Source organism: Microtus ochrogaster, chromosome 10 (assembly GCF_000317375.1).
Source record: "Microtus ochrogaster isolate Prairie Vole_2 chromosome 10, MicOch1.0, whole genome shotgun sequence".
Lineage (NCBI taxonomy): Eukaryota > Metazoa > Chordata > Mammalia > Rodentia > Cricetidae > Microtus > Microtus ochrogaster.
This window is the reverse complement of record NC_022016.1, coordinates 45,894,513-45,917,277: the sequence shown is the minus strand read 5'-3', so window position 1 is coordinate 45,917,277 and position 22,765 is coordinate 45,894,513. Positions and strand designations below refer to the sequence as shown.

At 51.3% G+C, this 22,765-nt stretch overlaps 1 protein-coding gene across 1 annotated transcript in view; it reads left to right on the top strand.

Moving 5' to 3' along the window:
- The first annotated feature begins 290 nt into the window (after positions 1-290).
- Tmco4 (transmembrane and coiled-coil domains 4) overlaps positions 291-22,765 on the top strand; it is a 67,856-nt gene continuing 45,381 nt past the window's right edge. Inside the window, exons 1-6 of the mRNA XM_005352953.3 lie at positions 291-557; positions 3,955-4,087; positions 8,387-8,523; positions 9,759-9,936; positions 15,834-16,008; positions 16,579-16,606. Of these exons, the coding sequence (XP_005353010.1) occupies positions 9,767-9,936; positions 15,834-16,008; positions 16,579-16,606 (373 nt within the window). The 5' untranslated portion in view covers positions 291-557; positions 3,955-4,087; positions 8,387-8,523; positions 9,759-9,766. The remainder of the gene's footprint in view (positions 558-3,954; positions 4,088-8,386; positions 8,524-9,758; positions 9,937-15,833; positions 16,009-16,578; positions 16,607-22,765) is intronic.

Below are 22,765 nucleotides of genomic sequence, written 5' to 3'. Positions count from 1 at the left end.
CAGCTGAGTGGGTGGAGAGGGAAGTCTCACAGGGATGGAACCCCAAAACGAAGACCTGTGGGATGTAAGAGCCTCGGCTGCAAACATTGGCAGCATTAGAGAAAGTGAAAGAAGAATCGGGAGGCGTGAATGTTGCAAACTTCACAGAGCAGTGTAAGCCCGAGGGAGGTTTCTTCTGAGCTAGGCGCTTTCAGTGTGTGGAGGCACAATTTGGAAATTTCCCCTCCGAGTGTCTGCGCGTAACCCTCTCCTACCAGCCGAGCCCCTGGCGAGCACTTTCTGCAGAGTCCTCCTGCACCCCGAGTTCTCACTCCCTGGGGCGCAGATCTGCAGGTCCCTCCCGGAGGCCAGCACCCGGGTAGCGGCTTTGGTGGCATAGGTGGCTGTGCGCCCGCCCCAGCCCGGAAGGTCGGGGCCCTGTGGCTGCGCAGGCGGGACCGGCCGAGGCCGGAGTAGGGCGGCTGGGCCTGGGTGAGGACGGGCGGGGAGAGCCGAGGCGGAAGCAGCTGGGCCGCCAGGATCCAAGTCTCCGTCCCGTCGGTCGCTGCCACCTCCAGGTAAGCCAGTCGGGAGCCTCCAGCGCCCCCAGACCGCTTTCGGACCCGGAAGTGCTATTCGAGCTGGGCTGCAGGAGGGGACACTGATGCCTGCGAAGCCCGCCGGCCTACACACCAAGGCACCAAACCGCGCCCCTGAAAGATAAGGGGCTGGGCTGGAAGATTAGGAAGTGTTTTGCCCAAGGTCACTCAGGGTCACAGGACGCTCCCTGCTTACTGGTGGGGCTCCAGAAACCCGCTCCCGCCTTCCGCGTCTCTAGACTCAATTACCCGAAGCCTAGGAAGCCCCTGCCTGAGTCCTGGAAAGGTCCGGCCCCTTCCTACTGTGACCGGGGCGTGGCTTCTCGCCCGGCGGGTATTTACGGAACGAGGGACGTTTCCTGCTACTGACGTGAGAGCAGATTTTCCAGCTGAGAAAACTGAGGCTGGGGACAATGGGGTGACTTTGGCTAGGACCAGGCCATCAAAGCAAAGGTGATAACAAGGTGAGCTGACTCCAGAGTTTGACCCAGCGTTAGATTCAAAGTTGGCCTCGATGATGTCGTTGTCTTTCCCAGGGGTGACCCAGAGTAGAAGCAGAGCATGGCTAAACCTGTAGGTTTGCTTCAGAGGCCACTACTGCCTTGAAGTAGGAGGGAACACCATACCCATGAGACTCCCCAGGCCTCCATTGGCCTACTATGTATCTATTGAGCACCTACTCCGGGTCAGTGTGTACATTCCTGAGGCACTGAAGACACAACAGCTAACAGTCGTTCCTCAGGAGTACACTCCAGAGGCTGAATCAGCGGGATGATGGGTAGACAAGACCACTGAAGCCTTCCCAACTACCCAGTTTGTGGAAGAAGCAGGGACCCAGGGCCTGTCCCTCATAGTTAGAACAGTACCAAACCTTCTGGACATGTTTACCTCAGTGAAGATGCTTCTTCCAGCCTCAGTTTCCCACTTCCCAAAGTTCTGGGGAATAGGTGAGTGAGCCAAGAGTCTCCTGGACCTAGCAGATGCCCTCGATGAACCTTGGCAAAGCGCGGGACTGCGAACCTAGCAGATGCCCTCGATGAACCCTGGCAAAGCGCAAAGCGCCGGACAGCCACTTCCTCTGTCACCGTTGGTGTCTCCTTGGACCTACATTTCCTTATAACACAAAGGGACCATAAATCCTCCTGGTGCCAAAGTACTGTTGGAATGCTTCATGAGTGCAAAGGCACAGGACAGAGGGTCTTGGCCAAATCAGAAGTAAAGTAAATCCGAGTGTGGCAGCCCACGCCTTTAATCCCAGCACTTTGGAGGCAGAGGCAGGCCGGTCTCTGTGAATCTGAGCCTGGCTTCTTCTACAAAGTGAGTTCCAAAAAAGCCAGGACTATGTAGAGACGCTATCTTAAAAAATGGGGGGGAGGGTGGGAATTAAAAATATTTGCTTTGGGTATGGGGACCAAACAAGCAAAGATGCTTTTCTTCAGAGGCCTAGTGACTCGAGAACCTGTTCTTGCTCACAGTAGAGAAACTTTAGAAGCAGAGCTAGGGGGTGGCCAAGTTCCAGGTGAGGAGGCTGAGGCTCCCTCCAGGGCTGGAAACACAACCCGCGCCTCACACTCTGCATTTCCGGTTTGTGCACTCTGGCAGATTCACGCAGGGTCAGACAGTGAGACAGGTTGTGGTCCTCAGCTTCCTGAGCGGCCCCCAGCAAGCCGTGACCTAGTCTGCAAGCTTGGCAGAGGACTGGAAGGAGCGGAACAGGGTGACGGCTGGCACCCTTGGAACCTCGATAGACCCAGGCTTCAGAGTGTGGCTGGAAGGGCATAGCCGACTGGTTTAGGTTGCTGTGCCTCAGCCTGTACTTGGATACCACGGGATTGGGGAGGCTAGACCAGAGCCTGGGCTGGCCAATGTGGGACCTGAAGATGGTCATTATGTATTAGACGGTTAATAATCATCTTATATGCCTTCAGTGGTTTTTATTTTCTTGGAGGCAAAGTCTTATGTAGCCCAGTCAGCCTTGAGCTCACTGTGACCAAAGACGACCACCTAACTCTTCTGATCCTCCTGCCTCCACCTCCTGGGTGCTGGGATAAAACAAGGGTATCATTATACCTGGCTTTATGATGCTAAAAACAGAACACAGTGCTTCAAGCAGGCTAGGCAAGCACTCTCCCAACTGAGATCCCTGGTCTCTGAGGATACTGCTATACAGCAAAGATTGCAGAGTGGGGGTCTGGCTTCCTTGAACCTGGTACAGCAGGTAGAATCCAGCCTCTTTTCTGTTTGACCTCCCCACACTGGCAGCTGGACCTATGCCAGGGTGCTTCTCCCTAAAACCTGCCCGGCTCCCTGTTTTCTTAGGGTAAAGAGAAAAATTCTTGTGTCACGGACTCTGAGGTCCTTCCCCTGTGCCTGCTCTAGCCTCCAAGCACACCTCAGAGTGCCCATCAAGAGTGTCCTGCCTCGCCACCTCCCTGCCTCTTTTTGTGATAAACACCTCACTCATCAGATGTTAGCCCAGCCCAGCTCTGCGATCCAAATGCCCAGGCCACACAAGTCATGGAATCTGTGTGTCAGAGGCTAAGCCCAGGTGGACACGAACTTTCGGTGCCCCACGACTTCTAGGATCTGGTCGGAGGCAGCTTGCTAGGTGTTAAGTAATGAAAGTCACCGGCAGAAAGAACCTTTTGAGAAAACTGGGGACCCTGTAGATATAAAACTGGTTTACCCTTTGCAAAGACATACGGAATTCATTTCTCAGCTGTGGAGAGAGGCATTCATTCATTCATTCATTCATTCATCACTGTCTCTGCCAGATGCTATCCAGGGTACCTCAAGGAACATAGTCCAAGGGCCACTTTCTAGCTGGAGAGACGTCATTTTGATTTGCAGTGGATCTCAGCCTTCCTAATACTCTACGCTTTAATACAGTTCCTCGTGTTGTGGTTACCCCCAACCGTAAAATCATTTTGTTGCTATTTCATCACTGTAATTTTGCTACTGCTAGGAATCGTAATGTAAATATCTGATATGCGACCCCAAAGGATCTTGACCCACAGGTTGAGAGCCACTGATCTTGGGCAAACAAATCAAGACAGATGAGTTATCTGAGGCTGGGGTGATGGGGTTGGAGTAAGCCTGGAGCTCTCATGGGGACATGGGGAAGTGGAGTGGAGTGACAGGGACACACTGATGGCCTGGACTTCAGCCGCTGTCTCCCTGTCTCCCTGGCTAGGAAGGCAGACACACCCAAAGGTAGGACTCAGACTGTGGCTTCAAAGGCAATGACCCCGTGGTAGCTCTATAATTCAGGGGAGCTCATGGCAGCTGAGTCCACTTAGTAAAATGACAGAGGAAAAAGTACTCTGGGTTCTTTTTTTATTTTTATTTATTTGTTTAATCTTCTTGTATTTTTCAGTGCTGGGAGCCCTAGTGTGTGCTAGACAAAATGCTCTGTCACTGAGCTCCATCCCCAGCCAGAACTTGGGATCTGAAGTCACATGCACCTAGGGTGGGACTGCCGCATGCCAGTGATGTGACCTCCACTTTTGGTGAGCATTAGCTTCATTGTGTCGGGTGGGGATAGGGGCAGTGTCTTCCTCCTAAGGTTGCTGTGATGCAAAAGGGGGTGTGGCAGTCTGCCCCAGGGAATCTTAGCAGATTTTGTTAGCATGATTGCTATGTATAAAAGGCCCCACTTGGACATGGGGACCCGGACCAAGGGAACCAAGTAAGTCGGGGTTGGAGGCCCCCAACTGTGGGTCTTCGGTGGCGGGGTTAGCTGTCCCTGTGGTCATCTGGGGAAGAGAGCATTTCAGCGAAGGGACAGACAGTGCAAAGGCCATGGTCCCACAGTGTCTGGAGGACAGGACCAGCAGGATGGTGTGACAACAGCAGAGCCAGGGAGAAAGAAAAAGATGGGGAGGGTAGTAGGACCATGGGACCAGATTGCCTATGGCTTTGCCACCCTTGTAAAGGCCTGGGATGGCTCTGTCTTCGTGACATATGACGAGTGGTGGTAAGTGAAGGCAGGGTGACACGGGAGACTAGTGAGGAAGCTCTTCCGTGACCCCCATGAGAAATGGCGGTGGGCGTGTCAGGGCCCCAGCAGGAGAAAGGGTGCAGTGGCAAATGTGGACACAGACCACAGAGTCTGCCCGGCACCTGTCCTCCCTTCCTTATAAGAATTCACAGCTGGGCGGTGATGGTGCACGCCTTTAATCCCAGCACTCGGAAGGCAGAGGCAGGCAGATCTTTGTGAGTTCGCAGCCAACCTGGTCTACAGAGCGAGTTCCAGGACAGGTTCCAAAGCTACAGAAAAACCTTGTCTAGAAAAACCTTTTAAAAAATTGACAAAACACAAAATATTGAAATCTCCCTGAATTCAGTCTCCATCCCCTTGGAGTGGTCATGGCCAGCACCCTGTCACATGTTCCAATAGCTGTTTCTATGTACACACACACACGCACACACACACACACGCGCGCGCACACACACACACATACAAGCACACACACACACACGTCCACGGCACCTTCTAGAGAGTTCAAAGGGGGTCACGGCAGAAAGCAGTAGAAATACATTCACATCCCTGGCCGCTCACCCTTTGGAAGTGATTTTGGAAAATGCCCTTGCCACATGGTTTTCTCTCCGCATGGTTTTCACATGATTAGTTTCAGTTTAAATTTCCTCAGTTTTAGGGAATTCTTGTGCACTGACGAAGTATTTTTAAAAACTCAGTTAGCTTTTAAAGAGGCAAAGAGTAATATTCCTTGCTGGCTGTGTGTGTTGGCTAGTTTTATGTCAGCTTGACTCGTTTGGAGTCATCTGAGAGGAGGGAGCCTCAGTTGAGAAAAATGTCTCCATAACATCAGGCTGTAGGCAAGCCTGTAGAGCGTTTTCTTAATCACTGATTGATGGGGGAGGGGCCAGCCCATTGTGAGTGTTGTTCTTTTTAAAAATGCTGCAAGATCCCCAGCGGCAGTAGGCAGCAGAAATGCTGTAGGTCCCAAATGGTGGCGGCAGGCCATGTGGTGGCAGGCAGCGGGCCCCAGGCAGAGATGGCTGCTGGTCCCAGAGCGGCGGGCCATGTGGCAGCAGACAGCGGGCTCTGGGAGCAGCCAGTCCCAGGCAGAAATGGCTGCTGGTCCCAGAGCAGTGGCCTGAGCGGTGGTGGTGGCGGGCCATGTGGCGGCAGACAGTGGGCCCCAGGCAGAGACGGCTGCTGGTCCCCGAGCAATGGCTGGTTCCAGGCAGGGAGACACATGGCCGGCGGGCAGAAGACAGAAACATGGATAGACACGACATGCAGGGTGAGGTTGAATGTTTATTCAGGGGGTTATGGAGGAGGAGGAGTGAAGGGGGGGACAGAGAAAGAGAGAGAGAGAGAGAGAGAGAGAGAGAGAGAGAGAGAGAAGAGGAGAAAGAGACAGAGACAGAGACAGAGACAGAGACAGAGAAGGGGGGAAGCAGAAAAGTGGAGAGAGAGGCAGAAGCGAAGCTACCTCTCCTAGAGGAAGATGGAAAAGAAAGCGAGCTCAGGCCTGAAGCTGAAGATCAGCCTGCCTCAGCGGATGGGGAGGGGAATGGGCGTGGCTTGTCCCTTAAAGGGACAGGAAAGCACAACAGTGAGTACATACACTCATGGGCCTGTGGTCCAGGTTTTTATAAGAAAGCAGGCTGAGCAAGCTGGTAAGCATCTCCCCTCCATGACCTCCCCATCACTTCCTGCCTCTAGGCCCCTGCCCTGCTTGAGTTTCCAGCCTACCTACATCCTATGATGAACTCTGATATGGAACTGTGAGCAAAACAAACCCTTTCTTCTCCAAGTTGCTTTTGGTCCTGGTGTTTCATCCCATCAACAGAAAGACTTAAGACAGAAACCGGTCCCAGGAGTGGGACATTGCTGTGACAGACCTGGCCATGTTTTGAGGAGGATTATGGAAGGACTTTGAAACTTTGGAAAAGAAAAGCCATCCAGTGCTGTAACCTTGATTAACTGTTCTATGAGATCCTGGAAAATATGAAATGTAATCCTAATTAATCTTATCAGTTAAAAACCAGGAGTCAGATATCTGGGTAAATGGTGAAAGATCAGAGAAGCAAAGGAGCAGCCACAGTTACCTGTTACCTCTCTGAACCCTCTGACAGCCAGGGCTGAGATCTTTCTGTCTCCACTCCACGTTGTCACTTCCTGTCGCCTCTCTGTACAGATCTCCAGACTTCTATGGTTAACTCGTGGCTAGCTCCGCCCTCTGATCTCCAGGCAAGCTTATTTTGGCAGAACACAAACAAAACAGCACAACAACTAACAGTACTGGGGAAAATGTAGACAATGAAGGCCCGGCTTCTGATTCCAGAGGGAAGTCTGAGGGTCCCTTACAGACTAGATCGGAGCCATTGCATATTTTGAAAGAAGAATCTGTGGTTCTGGTCAGCTGGAGCTGAAAAATCAGCTGTGATTAACAAGAGACCAGAGCCACTAAAGTGAAACCTTTGCTTTGCTGGGCTAATTGATGCTGGTCAGCTGGAGTTGAGAAATTATCGGTGACTAAGAAGAGACCAGCATCACTGAGGTGAAATCTGGGAAATGTTTTCTCAGAATCACCGTACAGAAGCTGTGGTTCAGAGGTGGCCGAGGTTGTACCTTGTGCTGGCAGCTGAACATGGTCCTGTGTCCTGTGTGAAAGTCTCCCAGGGGGCACTGGTTTTGAAGGCATGAAGGGATCATGGAGAACAGCTGGGCTTGGCACCATGAGAGGCCAGATGCTGCCACTGGTGCAGGTGCAGCCAGAAGTTGAAGGCCCAAGATCAAAAGGGTCACCGAGAGAAGCTGAGGCTTGGCACGATGAGAGCCCAGGAGAGGGTGGCAGCTCAGCCCAGCTGCAGCAGAGGACCCCAGCATATTGGAGATGCTAGTACCATGGTACACGGTGATGTTTTAGTAGGAAAAAGATAAAGTTCAAGATGAACACGCCTTGCTTTCAACGAAGGCCCAAAAGATAGACAAACAGATCACCAGACAAAGGAGAGGTACAGACATCCAGACACACAGGGAATGATTCCCAACAAAGGCCAATGGCCAGGCATAGTAACTCATGTCTGTAATCTTAGCAGTCAGGAGACCTGGGAGGCAGAGGCAGGTGGATCTCTGCAAGTTTGGGTCCAGCCTGATCTACATAGTGAATTTTAGGCCAGTCAGAGCTACATGGTTAGTCTCTATCTTAAAAAAAAGATGTCAAGTTTGAGGATAGCCTAAGCACCTTAGTGGAATCGATCTCATAATGTTTGTGTGTGTGTGCGTGTGTGTGTGTGTGTGTGTGCATGTGTGCATGTAAAGGGGGAGGAGAAGGTTTAGCTCGGTGGTAGAGCTCTTGCTTAGCATGTGTGAGGCCATGCTGCAAACAATGGCCAGACTGGAGTTCAAACTGTTTGACATGTGAGGGTGCCCTGGATGGGAACCATCCCTGGGTGACTTCATACACTAACCCCCTCTCCCTTTCCCATCTGATGTCCAGTTGGGGTGTGAGAAGTTTCCCATCTAAACTCAGCTCTTTAACTTGTTCACGAATCGGTGTTTTCTGAGCAGCTGCCCTGCTGGATGCTTCATGGACCCAGCGAGCTGCAATGCAGAGAGATAACTCCTGCCTGTGGTGGCCAGGCTAACCCAGGGAACAGGTGTAGTCACAGCCCAAGGCACAAGGACATCCATGAGATAGTCTGAGCGGCACCTGGCACTCTGAGGGAGAGGGACCACTAGGTGAGGGCTGCGTGCTGCCGTGCTGGGACAGGCGTCTGAGTGAGTCAAGAGCACAGCCTAAACTAACTGCTCCTTCTCCCACCGGTTCCAGGCTCCACACCCTCTGGACCTGTGGCTGGTTTTTCTGGTTTGGTCTCTAGAGCAATTTGCATATTTCCTTGAGGAACCCTCTGAAGTCGAACAGCCTCTCCTGAGAAAGGGACGCCCACGTTGGCTCTCCAGAATTGGGTAAGGTCCCCAGAGGTTTCCTTTGCTGCAGGTCCTTGGCATTATCTAAAGTCTCTCTCTAGCCTAGAGTCCCCATGAGGGGAACCATTGTCTGTCTGTCTTGGCACAGTCACCCCTATGTCCCCACCAGACACCCTGATGTCTGGCACCTGCTAAGTGCCAGTACTTGCTTCTTAAATCAATAGCTGGTTAGTTTGTAGTGGGCATGGATGATTCTAATTGGCTTGGGCCCTAAGGAAAGACCTTTAGGCTTCTCTGCGTGCTCCTGATGGAATTCTTTTGACTTGTGTTTCAAAATCATGTTGAATGTAAAAGAATTAATACTTGGAAGGACCTGTGTTCCCTCACCCACTCCACTGGCTTTAAACATGAGAAAAGCCTTCCCTGGACCATTGGGCCCTGCATGGTCCCTGTGACAGCTCCCCTCAGTGTCTCATCAGTTAGACCATCCTCCATACCCAACTACCGGCAGAGTCCTGGCTTCCCTGGAGAATCTCTTTGAGTCTATGAAATCCTGTCTCTCTTTTGCCTTGAGGCCTGCCACACACTGTGCCCTCTGCATAGGACATGCCCTCTGGCCCACCCACCCCATCTGATTTTTCTTGTTTGTTCTTCAGGTCTCATCCCAGTCCTTGTCTTTGCTAACTCCAGCTTTGTTTTGGTATGCCTCCATCTCTCATGTTACTAGTACAGTGTTTATCCACCCCCACCCCTTTTCTGAGTCAGGGTTTCACTATGTAGTCCTGGCTGTCATGGACTCTCTCTGTAGACCAGGCTGGCCTCGAACTCACAAAGATCCGCCTGCCTCTGTCTTCCAAATGCTGGAATTAAAGATGTGCACCCTGTCCCCATTCCCTGGACTGTATGTGAATAGAGCCCCTCTTGTAATCCCAGCGTGGGATGCAGAGGTAGAGAGTGAGTTCAAGGTCATCTTCAGCCACGTAGCAAGTTTAAGGCCAGCCTAGGCTGCAGAGACCCATCTCAAACCAAGGTACTGAACAAAAAGCCATCATTTTAGTGACACTAATACGTCAGTCCCTTCTTTTATGGTTGATGTTCTGTGGTCTTGCTGCGTAGCCTAGGCTGACTGGGAACTCGCAGTCCTCCTGCCTTGACCTCCCTCATGCTGGAGGACCCTCAAGCACCACCAAAGTTTATGCTGGGTGACTTTTGTGTCCCCCTCTAGTAATCTCTGCCTTCCCCTGGAAGCTTCTCACTGGGATTCTGTCTTGCAGGGCTGGGAATGGCCACATGGATCAGGCCACACCCGAAGCAGCCTCTGGCAGCAGAGCCAGCTGCAGAAGGGGAGTCTCAGCAGCCCCTGGGCCGAGAGCTGACCGAAGCCAACCGCTTTGCCTATGCTGCCCTCTGTAGCATCTCTTTGTCAGAGCTGTTTCCAGAGCCCGAGCAGAGGTGAGCTTTTAAGTCTGTCAGAGGGAAGGCCCTTTCAGGGAGGGGCATCTCAAGAGGCAGTTAGCTGCCAAGGTTAGTTGGCCAAAGGGGGATGAGATGCCCCTTGTCCAGTTATCTCTCATGGATGCTGTTCCCAAGTATCTTTTGAGCTCCGACTGGACACCAGGCACAATTTTCAGTTCACAAAAGGCCTTGTGTATATGATAAATCAGACAGATCCATTCCTCCCCTCAAGCCGGTCACTGTCTACAGAAGACAAGTGATTTATTCATCCTTTATGTGTGTTTATTGTGCACTTACCATGTGCTGGGCGTAGTGCCAGCCTTGCAGGTGAAACTGAAGAGCACGAGACCTGGCTCCTGATCCCTCCTGGTGCTTAGTCCCGGGAGACTCCCCCACCCCATAGATATGACGGTGGCAAGCAGAGATGAGAAGGGGCCATGTTTGTATTTGATGTCTGTCACTGCTGCTGCCTACCAGGTGTGGGCTTCAGTCGTGCATTTGGCAGCAGTGGAATGAGATGGTTAGGAGCCTGCAAGGTTACAAGGATGGGGGTTGGGGCAGAGTTTTGGAGGTTGAAAGTGGCATGGAGGGGGTTCACAGTAGAGTCTGTCTGCAGGGCAGAGCAGACATGAGAGCCTGCTTAAGTTAGGGGGAGGGAGAAGCAGGAGCTAACAGACTGACCCTGAGGAAGGAAAGAGCCTAGATGCGAGAGATGTCTCTGTGGAAGGGACCACACCACCTGACGTTCCCCCAAACCCTCAATGACCTCCTGACTATACTGCCTGCCAGCCTGGGGTGGCCTCTGAGTGGCCTTCCCCAAACTGCCGTCACCCGGTCAGGGCAGTCAGGGTCACTGTTCTGCATAGGGCACCAGCTGCTTTCCCCAGTCCTCTCGGTAGATTGTGTCCCAGACTCACTACCCCTGCACCCTGAGCTCCTTGGAAGGTCACCTTTCAACCCCAGGACCTTCCCATAGTTCAGTGAAGCCCTGGCCCTTAGTGAAGTCCCTGAGAAAAATTGACAGCAACTGCTGGATTTGGAAGCACAGGGACCTTCCACAGATTCACGCTCAGCTCTCGTCACATCCTGTAACTTTGGGAGGGTGGCCTAAGCAGGTGGGGAGGGGACCAGCAGTCTGGATTACCACCACAGTGCCTAGCACACAGTAGGTGCTCAGTCTGCATCCGTAGGATCAACACCACAGTGCCTAGCACACAGTAGGTGCTCAGTCTGCATCTGTAGGATCAACACCACAGTGCCTAGCACACAGTAGGTGCTCAGTCTGCATCTGTAGGATCAACACCACAGTGCCTAGCACACAGTAGGTGCTCAGTCTGCATCTGTAGGATCAACACCACAGTGCCTAGCACACAGTAGGTGCTCAGTCTGCATCTGTAGGATCAACACCACAGTGCCTAGCACACAGTAGGTACTCAGTACATTCACCAACTCTGCACCTTACTCCCTTTGCCCTAGTTTATAGCAGTCTTTTTCTGTCCCACCAGCCAGCTCCCAAACTACACAGAGACTTATTAATTATGAAAGCACGGCCTTGGCTTAGGCTTGTCCTATGAGCTCTTATAACTTAACCCATCGTGACTTTTTACCGTGTTTCATCTTGCACCTCCTGTTTCCTCGCTATCAAAGGCCAACTCTGCCTTTGTTCTTCCCAGAGTCCTCTCTGTCCCCAGAAGTCCCACCTATGTTCCTTCTGTCTAGCTATTGGCCATTTGGCTCTTTATTACATCAATCACAGCAGATACATCTTCACACAGTGTGCAAACATCCCACAACACTGGTTTCCTGGAAGTGTGAGGATAACAGCGGAACCTCTTCCTGCAGCCGGGGAACTTTTGGGTACGAGTTCTAAAACAGAGCTAAAAGAATAAGTGGTAGATTTCTTTATGTGCTAAAAACAAACAAACAAATCAAAGGTAGATAATTCCCAGTTGATGGCTGCCCCAGAGGCACTTGCTAATTTATAAGATTCCTGATCACAAAATAGCTGCTTCCGTTCTTTAGATCAAGTCTTCACAGGACCAGGCCCAAGGCCGGAGGAAAGACAGACAGTCTTTCCTAATCTCCCTTGACCCCTTCTACTCCACCCCTTCCCCAAGGCTTCCTTTTGTGTCATTGGTAAGATCCAGTCACATGGCCAAACTTCAGCCTTGGGGTGGGGACGGGGAGGAGAGTGTCAGCTTTTGCCATCATCGGAGAAACAACTGGCACTGCATTGATGTCACAGGGGGCAGCAGGGCAGGGGATGTGCACAGATGGCCTCTGAAGAACCTGGCTCAGAGTTACAGCCCTGCATCAAACTGGGCGTGGGGACACAGGATGGCTGTACCAGCACCTGTGATGTAAAGGCAGGAAGATCAGGAGCTCAGCATCATCCTCCCCCACAAAGTAAATTTGAAGCCAGCCTGGGCTACACGAGACCCTGTTTCAAATGATGCTGATGATGTCGTTGCCATTGCCATAGCCTCCATGTGGCAGCGAGAAACATCTGGATACGCTGCTCCCCGGCATCTTAGTCGCTTTCCTCTTCCTGCGACAGGAGCATCACGACCAAGGCCACCTGTGAAGGAGAGCGTTTGATTGCTCCTATGGTTTAAGAGGGTTAGAGTCCACGCTGGCAGAGCAAAGGCATGGCGGCAGGAAGAGTGGATAGCTCACCTCTCAAAGCAGGAGGCAGAGAGCCCCTCAAAGCTCATCCCTGGTGAGCCACACCTCCCAGTTCTTCCTCAGGAGCCACCAACTGGGGACCAGGTATTCAGGTTCCTGAGACTTCTAAGGGACATCTCATTCACACTACCTCACCAGGCAGGCCCACGTCTGTCTCCTACAAGAGTTCAGCTCAACATCTACTCCGTCCCTTGCTTGTACCAAACCTGGGAAGCCGCCATCTTCCCAAAAGCTCCCCTAAACTGAGCCACCTCCACCACCACCTCCCCCACCACCACCCCCTTCACCAGCACCACCACCTCCCCCACCACCTCCACCATCACCTCCACCTCCACCACTGCCATCATCATCACCACCACCACTTCCACTACCACCCCCACTTCCCCACCACTGCCACCACCACCAACAAAGGATCCCCCAAAAGGAGGTCTTGATTACCCCAACTGCAGGCCTGTCCTGGCTACTGTTGAAAGGACACTAGGGGAAGAATTCTGTTCCCATGACCCCCAGCATTCTCCCTGGGCTCCCCAGTTCCCCACTGTTTCCCATGCTGTGTGCCAAGTTGCTGCTCCTCTGAATTTTAAGGCAGAGCACATTTTTTTGAACTCTCTGCCTTTCTGAAGCCCAGACAGACTGCTGGGCTCCCCGTTATCTTGAGAAAACATTCAGTGGCCGGTTTTTTTTGTCCTCCTGAGACATCAAAGCAAACGTCTTGAATATTTATTTCTTATCTGTCCTCTGAGCATCCCAGATGCTGCTCCTTACAATTGATTCAATTTATTCACAATATAGAGCCAAGCGGGCAGGGAGGAAGCGCAGCAGTGGAGTGCCTGCCCAGAATGCATGCAGCGCAGTCCCTGCACCACAGGAAAAGAAAGATAAATGAAAGAAAAAAGACCAAAATAAAACCAAAGAAGCAGTATAGAGACAGGTGCAGCAGCTCCAGGCTCACACCTCTATCCTGCTGCATTCTCTTGGGCAGGAGAAATCACGTGTTCAAGGCCAACCTGGGCTATATGCTGAGGCCACATCTCAAAAAAAGTCAAAATTGGTTGAGTATACAAAGTTCTGCAAAACTCCTTTTGCCAAGGCTCAGGTATTTTTGCTTCTCAGGCTGTGGCTGTGTCAGTCATTCAACCTCAGTCTTGTAGCCTGTTTGTAGCCCCAAAGTGACTACATGAGCATGGCTGTGTGTCAATAAAACTTTATTCATAAAAGCAGGCTGGGGGCAGATTCCTGAATGTTATAGTTTGTATTTCATGAGGGGAAGAACTTTAGAGAAAGAATAAGGAAGCCTTGCCTGTGTTCCCCTTTGGGACCCTGGTGAGCTTGAACCCCAAAGCCAGGTGCCCTACCTGTAAGAAAGGGAGTGACCAGCACATGATGACCCTAGGTGACAGAGTTGCTAGAGAGGGGCTGGCTCCATGGCAGGTAAGCACAGCAGTGGGGGTACAAGATGAATGTCTGAGACATGTCTGGATCTAGGTTGCCATATCTGGGGGGACAGAGGTTGACACTCAAGACCTTCCTGACCTCCTGGGGCTCTGGTAGGAATTCAAGTCTCTGTATGGAAAGACAGCGCAGGCAGACTTAGCTGTGTGACGAGCGTCGCTGCCTTTGCTCTTGCTGTCTTATTTTATTTTTGACGGTGCCGGGGATGGAACCTGAGGCCTGGTGCACACTGCTTGCCCTTCACCACTGAGCTAAACTCCCAGCCCGTCATTGCCTTATTTCTGTGTACGTCAGCCCTATCAACCAAAGTCACAGTAATTGCTAAGGCCCTGTTTACCAAGGCCCTGCCCATCTGACAAACAACTGAACTTGTTCACTTGCTGTGTGGCAACAGACGCACACGCACGCGCACACACACACACACACACACACACACACATCCACTCGACGGTTGTGCTGTTTAGTTCTGTCAACATGACAATGCCTAGAATCACCTAGAAAAGTCTTCATGAAGAACTGTCTAGATGTTGGTGGCTTACGGCTGTCTGTGGAGGACTGTCTCATGGTTCATTGCTGTAGGAAGAGGCCAGTCCACTGTGGGCAGCACATTCCCTCTGCAGGGGGTCCTGAATGGTGTGAGAGGAGAGAGCTAGCTGAGAGCAGCGAACAGGAAGGATTCATGGACTTGGTCCATCTCTGTTTATGACCATATATGCGATGTTTTAAGTTCCTGTCTTGACATCCGCACCATGATGGACTGTAACCTGGAATCACAAGCCAGATAAACCTTCTCTTCCCGAAGCTGCTTTTCATCGGGATATTTTATCACAGCAACGAACGGCAAGCGGAACTAGAGCAGCCATTGTAGAACTATGTCGGTCGGTAGTGCCCCACATGTGGACAGATAACCAATTCTGTTGATCTTTCCAGCGACCCTGTGAACTAGGTTTTCTCGTTGTCACAACTATTTTGTATATTAAAACTCTGAGGCATAGAGGGATGGAGTAACTGATGCCAGGATCACACAGCTGGGGGCAGCGCCAGTGGCTCTGCTCTTTAAACTTGTGCTCCTGTGACAAGATAGTTCTTTGGGCCCAAGCCTTCCTGGGCGGGCGGCAAGCTAGACTACTCCCTTGGCCGTTAGCCATTCCTCTTTTACATTGACTGCTCTAGTCAGCTACTTACTCATATTCCTGGAAACATCCTGTCCACACCCGCCACCTGCCTCTCCCGGGATGACCCAGGGGGAAGTGTCTTATCTATCACGAGGCCATCACAGGAGATAATATTTACTGCAGGTGTGCAGATGCCACACACTGCTCCTGTCATTTTATCTTCTTATTTAATTCCTGGGGTGGGTCCCGATGTCACCCACATTTTACAGCCTTAGAAAATACGAAAGGTTAAGCGGGGACTCTGAGGATTTCCCAAGAAGGCCGCACGTCATGGTCCAACTCTCACCTTCTCTCTGTTGTCTTCCCGGTCACCTGTCTGTCAGTTACAATGCTGACTAGCATCGCTCAGGCATTTTCTGCTTGCTGTGTTCTACCCTGTGAAACTGGCCTCTTGAACCCATTTTACAGTTAAGAGTTAAGGACTCTGAGGCACAGAGCTGCATTGCCTGAGATTCTGTCTGGACCATCTCTGTGCTTCTGGACCCTTGTCACAGGCTGACTTATGTGGCCCTGTCCATCCACCATGGGCCCCTCCAGGCCATGTTCCCCAGAGGGCTGGGCTCTAACTACATCTCTTTATAGCTCCTTCTGCACAGAATTTGTGAAGGACCTGGTGAAATGGCTGCATTTGTCCGAAGTCGTCCTCCCAACCATGACCGCCTTCGCCAGCGGCCTGGGAGGTGAAGGGGCCAACATCTTTGCTCAGACTCTACTGCAGGACCCCATCCTGAAAGGAGACCCCTCAGCAATCACTCAGGTGCGCTGGTCCCTGGGTGGCAGCTCACAACCATCTACAACTCCAGCTCCAGAGGCCCTGACACCCTCTTCTGGGCCCCGTGGACACTGCACACATGTGGTACACAGACATGCATATCACTAGAAGGAAACTAACAAGGAAGCTAACCATACCCAGAAAATACAGAAAACAGATAACTTCCCACTAGCAAACCTCAAAAAAAGGGAAACACACAACCACTATCAAACACCCATACACATAAAATAAAATTTTAAAAACCTTAAAAAAATATTCTAGCCTCCCCTGTCCCAACTGGAAGTCTTGAAAGCACTTCTGGTTGTATGTACTTTGAACATGGGGCACACTCAGCCTGTGTCACCTGCCCCAGGAGGTTATTTGAGAATTAAATGTCTCAATGTCTGTAAAGGCGAGATCTCATTTTAAGTACTCTGAGCGTTAAATGCATAGTGATGGTTTCCGCCATGAAAATTCAACATCAGCTGTGATCATCACTGTAATATAGGACGGTGGGTATTGAACTGGGTGGTGGGCTGTCAGCACTTCACTGATAACTGTCTCCTTTCCCCACAGGACCTTCTGAGCTTCTCACTCAAGGACGGTAAGTGGATTTGCGGCCTTTGTGAGCTGGGTGCAGGGCGGCCAGTGACCACACCACACCTGTGTTCCCCCGAGTGTGTTTTTGATGAGCACTGTGTGATATTGATGGGGCTTATTTCATTTCTACCTCATAACCCTCAAGTCTGTCCCTTCCTCACCACTCAGCATCCTGAGGCCACCTAGGTGACAGCTGGGGTCTCCTCCAGCCACTCCCTCCGCTTGTATCTCAATGATATTCCAGAGGACTGCCTGGCTACCCTTGTCTCCCTGCCTCATACCCATCAAGGGCTTCCAGCACATTCCATGTGGCCCCGAAGCCCTGGTGGGCTTCTCATCCTCTCTCGTGCCTCTTCAGTCAATACAGTCACGTCCCAGCCCCAAGGGTGGCCTGTACCAGCTGTGGCTCCTTGTAGCTCCCTGGGTGTCTGATGCTCTTTGCACCTTGGAGTCTTTGCACACAACCCTCCCCTGACCCTTTTGTGCACTCTTCAGGCTGGGTATCATGACTTACTGTCCTTGGTCCACCCACTGGCTCTGCCCTTACCTCCTTCCACTCAGCCCTCACCTGCCCTGGAGACAGAACGCCTGACAAAGGCAACTTACAGATGGCGCATGGTGGGGTTGATTTTGGCTCCCAGTCTGAGGGCACAGCCCACCACGGTGGGGAAGACATGGGAGCAGGAGACTGAGGTAGCAGCTTCCATTCCATCCACAGTCAATGCCGACTCCCTGTCTGTTCTTTTTATTCAGTCCAAGCTGGCAGCCATGGGCTGCCCACTCGGGGTGACTTTCCTTCCTCTGTTAAACCTTCTGGAAACACCCTCACAGACATGCCCGGAGGTTATGCAGTGACGATTACTCCTCCCAATGCTGCCCCTCCTCAATGTGATAACCCCACACGTAATTTTTAGTGATGACATTCTACTTGTGGTGCCAACATCTGTGGCTGTCTCATGATGCACCGTGTATTTAGTTCATTTTATCAGTTCTGACAGTGCTCAAAAGCCCAGAGTCCTTTCTGATGCTCAAGGTGATTTTAACTATAAATCTCTGTAAAAACCACAATAAGTTATGGTGGTGGCTCACACTTTTAATCCCAGCAGAGGCATTGAATCTCTGCGTTCAAGTCCAGCCTGGTCCATGGAGTGAGTTCCAGGACAGCTAGGGATACACAGAAACCCTGTCTCAGAAGGAAAATAAAAAGCTATATACTCCCAATATACAAAGGCACAAAGTAAGTGTTCCCATTCCAAGGAAGGAATGGGGGCAGAGAAAGGATAGAATGGGCCCAATCCGGACCAAAGCCCAGAGGACAAAGAACATATCCTGTCACCCCATATGTGACATCCCAGAGCTCTCGGTGGTCCCTCCTCAGGTAACTACTGTGCTCCAGCGAGCTTCAGCAACTGCACCTCTCCCGTTCTCACCTGCAGCAGAGATCTCTGCTGGTTACACGTCACTGTGAATTCCAGCTTTCCTTGGCATACGTCCTGTGGTCTTGGTTTTCTCCACCTTTCTTTGGGTCTCTGTTGGATTTTAGGCTTCACGGTCAGGGCTCCGCCAGTGGTCTCTCAGAACCTCTCCCAGGGGATCTAACTGCCACAAATCCCCTAGAGCTCTCAGCTTTCTAGCGCTTGAATGCAAGCTTCCATGAGCCTCGGGCAATGTGCACACACCTTCTGTTGGGTTTCTATGGCCATGATGAGGCACTGTGATTGGCCATGATGAGGCACTGTGCTCCAACTGGGGAGGAACGGGTTTGTTTTGCTTATACTTCCACATTGTAATTCATCGTTGAAGGAAGTCAGAACAGGAACTCACACAGACCAGGAACCTGGAGGCAGGAGCTGGTGCAGAGGCAATGGAGGGGTGCTGCTTACTGGCTTGCTCAGCTTGCTTTCTTGTAGAAACCAGGACCACCAGCCCAGGGGTAGCATCACCCCACCAATCACTAAGAAAATGCCCTACAGCTCAATATTATGGAGGCATTTCCTTCATGAGGTTCCCTCCTCTCGGATGACTTTAACTTGTGTCAGCTACCTGAAGCTACCCAGCTGCTAAACAGCTGTCAGCTCCTCCGTACACCTACTGCCTGAACCCGGAAAGTCACTTCTAGGAAGTTGAGTTCAAGCTGAGAAAGCCTCTTGACATTCAGTTTGGGCTTTTTTTTTTTTCAAATAAAATTGCATTTTCCCAAGTTGGAGCCTTCGGTAGATGAGATCTTCAGACTCTCCAGAATGGCCCATTACACCCGGCTTATGGCGTTCTAGAGTTCTCTAGCCTGCAGTTCAGATTCTCCTGGTCCTGGAAAGCCACCCAAAGGCCCATGAGCCATTATTGTGAGGTACAAGGATGGCCTTCCTTATCGATATGCATTTCTTCCATCCATTGTATTCTTATTGCTATGGCAAAGAACCTGAACAGAAACAACCTAAGGGTACCCTCCTGGTGGGAGAGACACCAAAGAAAGGGATTTCCCAGGGTGAGGCTCACCCATCGCTTTGCAGGTGTTTGGACTCCTGGGGTCTCCCCAGCTGTGGGAAACTCAACTGCATAAGTTATTACTATGGGGGACTGCTTTTCCCTGTGTTTTAGTTTAAAATAGAGTATTGGAGCTGGAGAGATGGCTTAGTGGTTAAGAGTGCCAGCTGTTCTTCCAGATGCCCTGGGTTCAGTTCTCAGTACCCATGTGGTGGCTCACAACCACTTAGAATGTCGGTCCCAGGAATTCCAGCACATCTCTGGCCTCCTTGGGCACTGCACACATATGGTACACAGATACGCATGCAGTCAAAACTGCCACCCACATAAAGACATTCTGAGAAACCCACCAGCTCAAGGAATGAAGGGATTATTTTTGAATGAAAAGACAAGGAAGGACAGGACTGCCCTAGGTGTGCTGGGGTAGGCATTTGTTGTAGATAAAAGAGAGCAGAGGCCGGGACGTTGGGAGAGTCTGGAGTGAACATGACCTTGACTGGGCTACGGGAGGGGAGGGGAGAACGAGGAGAGTAAAGGGTAGATAAAAGGGCCGTACCCATAACAGACAGGGACCGAGGGATGGTGGGGGAACCTGGTGGTACACTTTGATATATCAAATAGGCACCTCAGCCATTTGTCCCAGGTTTGAGACCTAACTATTTTGGCTTATAGTTTCAGGGTGCAGTCCATCAGTGGCATTGTGACAAAAGCTATTCTGGCTATAGTAGGAGGAGCATGCGACAAGGTCACATGACAGCTGCAGTCAGGAAGCAGGGAAAGGTGGATGCTCACTGGGCTGGTCTACTCTCCCCAGTTAAAGTTTGTCGGAGACAGTCTCACAGTGATACCTAATCCAGTTCGACTAACAAAGAAGTTGAGCTACCTCACATGGGAAAACATTTGGGCCTCTCAGTGTGGACAACAAAAGTAACTTTGCACTTCCTTATGTGCCTCTTGGTAACAACTTCCTCGCTACTCGGAAGCTTCCAGTAGGTCGAGCTCAGCGCCAGACACTTAGCAAATTCCTGTAAGTTCAGGAGATAGATCTGCCACCCTCTTTGTGGAGGAAGGCGGTTCAGGCACGTTCAACCATTTTCTCTTCCGGAGTTACTCGATGAGCAGCAAGGCCAGATTCTACCTATATTGGTATCCCATGACAAAGTGTTGCTGGCCTCCTGACTTCTCTGTACCCTCTGAGAAGCCAGGCATCTGAACCACAGACATCTGGGTGGCGCTTCCTCTGGAGGATCCTTCATGTTTCTCTCAGTTTCTCTTTGCTCTCAGCACCTTGGCCTGGGTCCCGAACCCTACCTGGCCTTCCCAAGGACTTTGCCTTCTCACTATCTCTCCTCTGGGTACCTTACCTCTATTGTCATGGAAGGACAGCACCTAGTCAGGACAACCTCATCTCGAGGGCTTTATTTTGATATCTGAAGAAGAATTTTTTTTTTCTGACATAAAACACTTTCCATCTCAGGTACATCTTAATGACACACTGTTCAACCACTACTGCCTCTCAGGCACCTTCTGTCCCCATGGCTGCTGTCTGCCATCTTCCGCCAACTCATGGATATTGTCTATTTCCTAATCTGAGCTTTTAGTCCCCAAACCTTGGGTGCTTATTCTGTTAACCAGTGGGAAAGGGGGGACAAATTAATGAGGAGCTCCCCAGCAAAGTGATTAATGCCGGGCATGTTGGCACATGCTCTTATTCACAAAAGGTGGGAGGTAGACTCGCGGGGATCAGGTCAGTGCCAACCTGGGCTGTGTGAAACCCTGCTCACAACGCCACCTGGAAAACTCAGAGGAGGGGTATGAAGCACAACAGCTCAAGGGCAGGAATGGGCAAGGAATCCCAGGACAGGCAGACAGTGAGGTGACAGATGTGGGTGGGCTCGGGGCCATCAAGAGGCTAGGTGACCAGGCTGGGGAGCTGGACCAGTATGGTGCCCACAATCTCACCTAAGCAGCAGAGAGAGCCTGGAGAAGGCCGCTGGCAAGCAGACAGATGTGGCCGTGGAGAAGAGAGGGTCCTGGCATGCTGCCTCAGCTCTGGGATTCTGGATGTCCGATACCTGGTACCTCTCTTGGAGATGCTGAGTTTGCAAGATTTTGTTTAGAGACCCTTGAAAAGCGGGGAGCTGGGGCTTCCTCTGGTCACACGTGGACTGTGGAGACTGCCTTCTCTTGCCTAGTTGCTAAGGAGGGTTTGTGTGGTACAGTCACTGCCCAACCGGATAGCAGAGCTTGGAGGTCCCCCCTCATGGAGGCTGCTGCTTGTGAGGACAATAAGAATTCTGGGTTGTTAGAAAAGATCTCTAAGCCTGCTGTTCCCACTACGGCCCACAGACACCCCCCCCCAATACCAGTGCCAGCATCAGCACCAGCGGCCCCCAGAACTTTGCCAGAAATGCCTAGTCTGGGCCCAGAAGATCCACAGTGCCATCAATAGCTGCTGGTTCTTTGATCCCAGTAGACTCCTCCAGGCCCTGGCCCAGAGAATACTTTGGGTTCTTTATGTTATCAGTTGTGGGGCGGGGCATGCTGCAGGAATGCAGGTATTGTAGTGCACATGTGGAGGTCAGAGGTCAGCCTCCTGTGTCAGGCCTCACCTTTCACCTTGCTTGAGACAGACCCTTTGTTGCTTCCTCTGGCATCCGCCAGGCTAGCTGGCCCATGAGCTTGTGGAGATCCTGTCCTCCCCCCGCATCTCACCATAGTGTCCTGCTTTACTGGGCTCGGGGAATCAGATAGCAAGTGTCTTATCAGTGAGCAAACTTCTAGTTCTGGGTTTTTAAACTACATTGAGCTGTCACAAAATGCCTGAGACTGAGTAACTCTCAGGGAACAAAGATGAAATTCTTACAGTTCTAGAAGCCGGGTCCAATATCAAGGGACCTGCATCGGGCAAGAGCCTTCATGTTGAAGTGTCCCGTGGCAGAAAATGGAAGAACAAGAGGAGCAGGAATGAGAGAAGAGAAAGCAGGATGGGTCGGGACCCGCTCTGGCAATGCCAGCGTTGATCCCTCCTGACTTAGTCTCCTCTTAAAGATTTCACCTCTTAACACATGCATTGGGGTTAAGTTTCCAACCCTTGCTTCTGATGGCTATAGTCAACCCAGACCTGAGAGTACAATCTCAATGACGACATAGCTACTGTGTGCTGAGCCACTACTCTGGACCGAGCATGGATCTAAGGGCCCACACGGCCACCTGACTCTCTGGCCCCCAGTGAAGCACTCTGGACACTTGCCTCAGTTTGCAGACCTGAGACTCACCCAACAAGACTAATTTGGGTGATTGCATTTTGACAGGAGAAACCAAAGCCAAGAAAGGAAAGGGGACCTTCTCGGGAAATATAGTAAGTGGTAGACTAGGAATCAAAACCAGGCTTCCTGGACCAGCGCTTTCCCCCATCGCCTCTCCACTGAATGCAGAGTCTCAGCTAGTACTGCCTTTTGTGTTTGTTTTGAGAAACCCCACCATTTACCAGCACCCTTACTAAGGATGGAGGATGGGTGAATGGTGGATGGAAGAATAGATGGGGGGGTGGATGAGTGGATAGGTGGGTGCCCGTGTGGATAGATGGATGGATGAGAGCAGGTAGGGAGGCAGGAATTATATACATATGGATGAGTGGATGGATGGATGGATGGATGGATGGATGGATGGATGGATG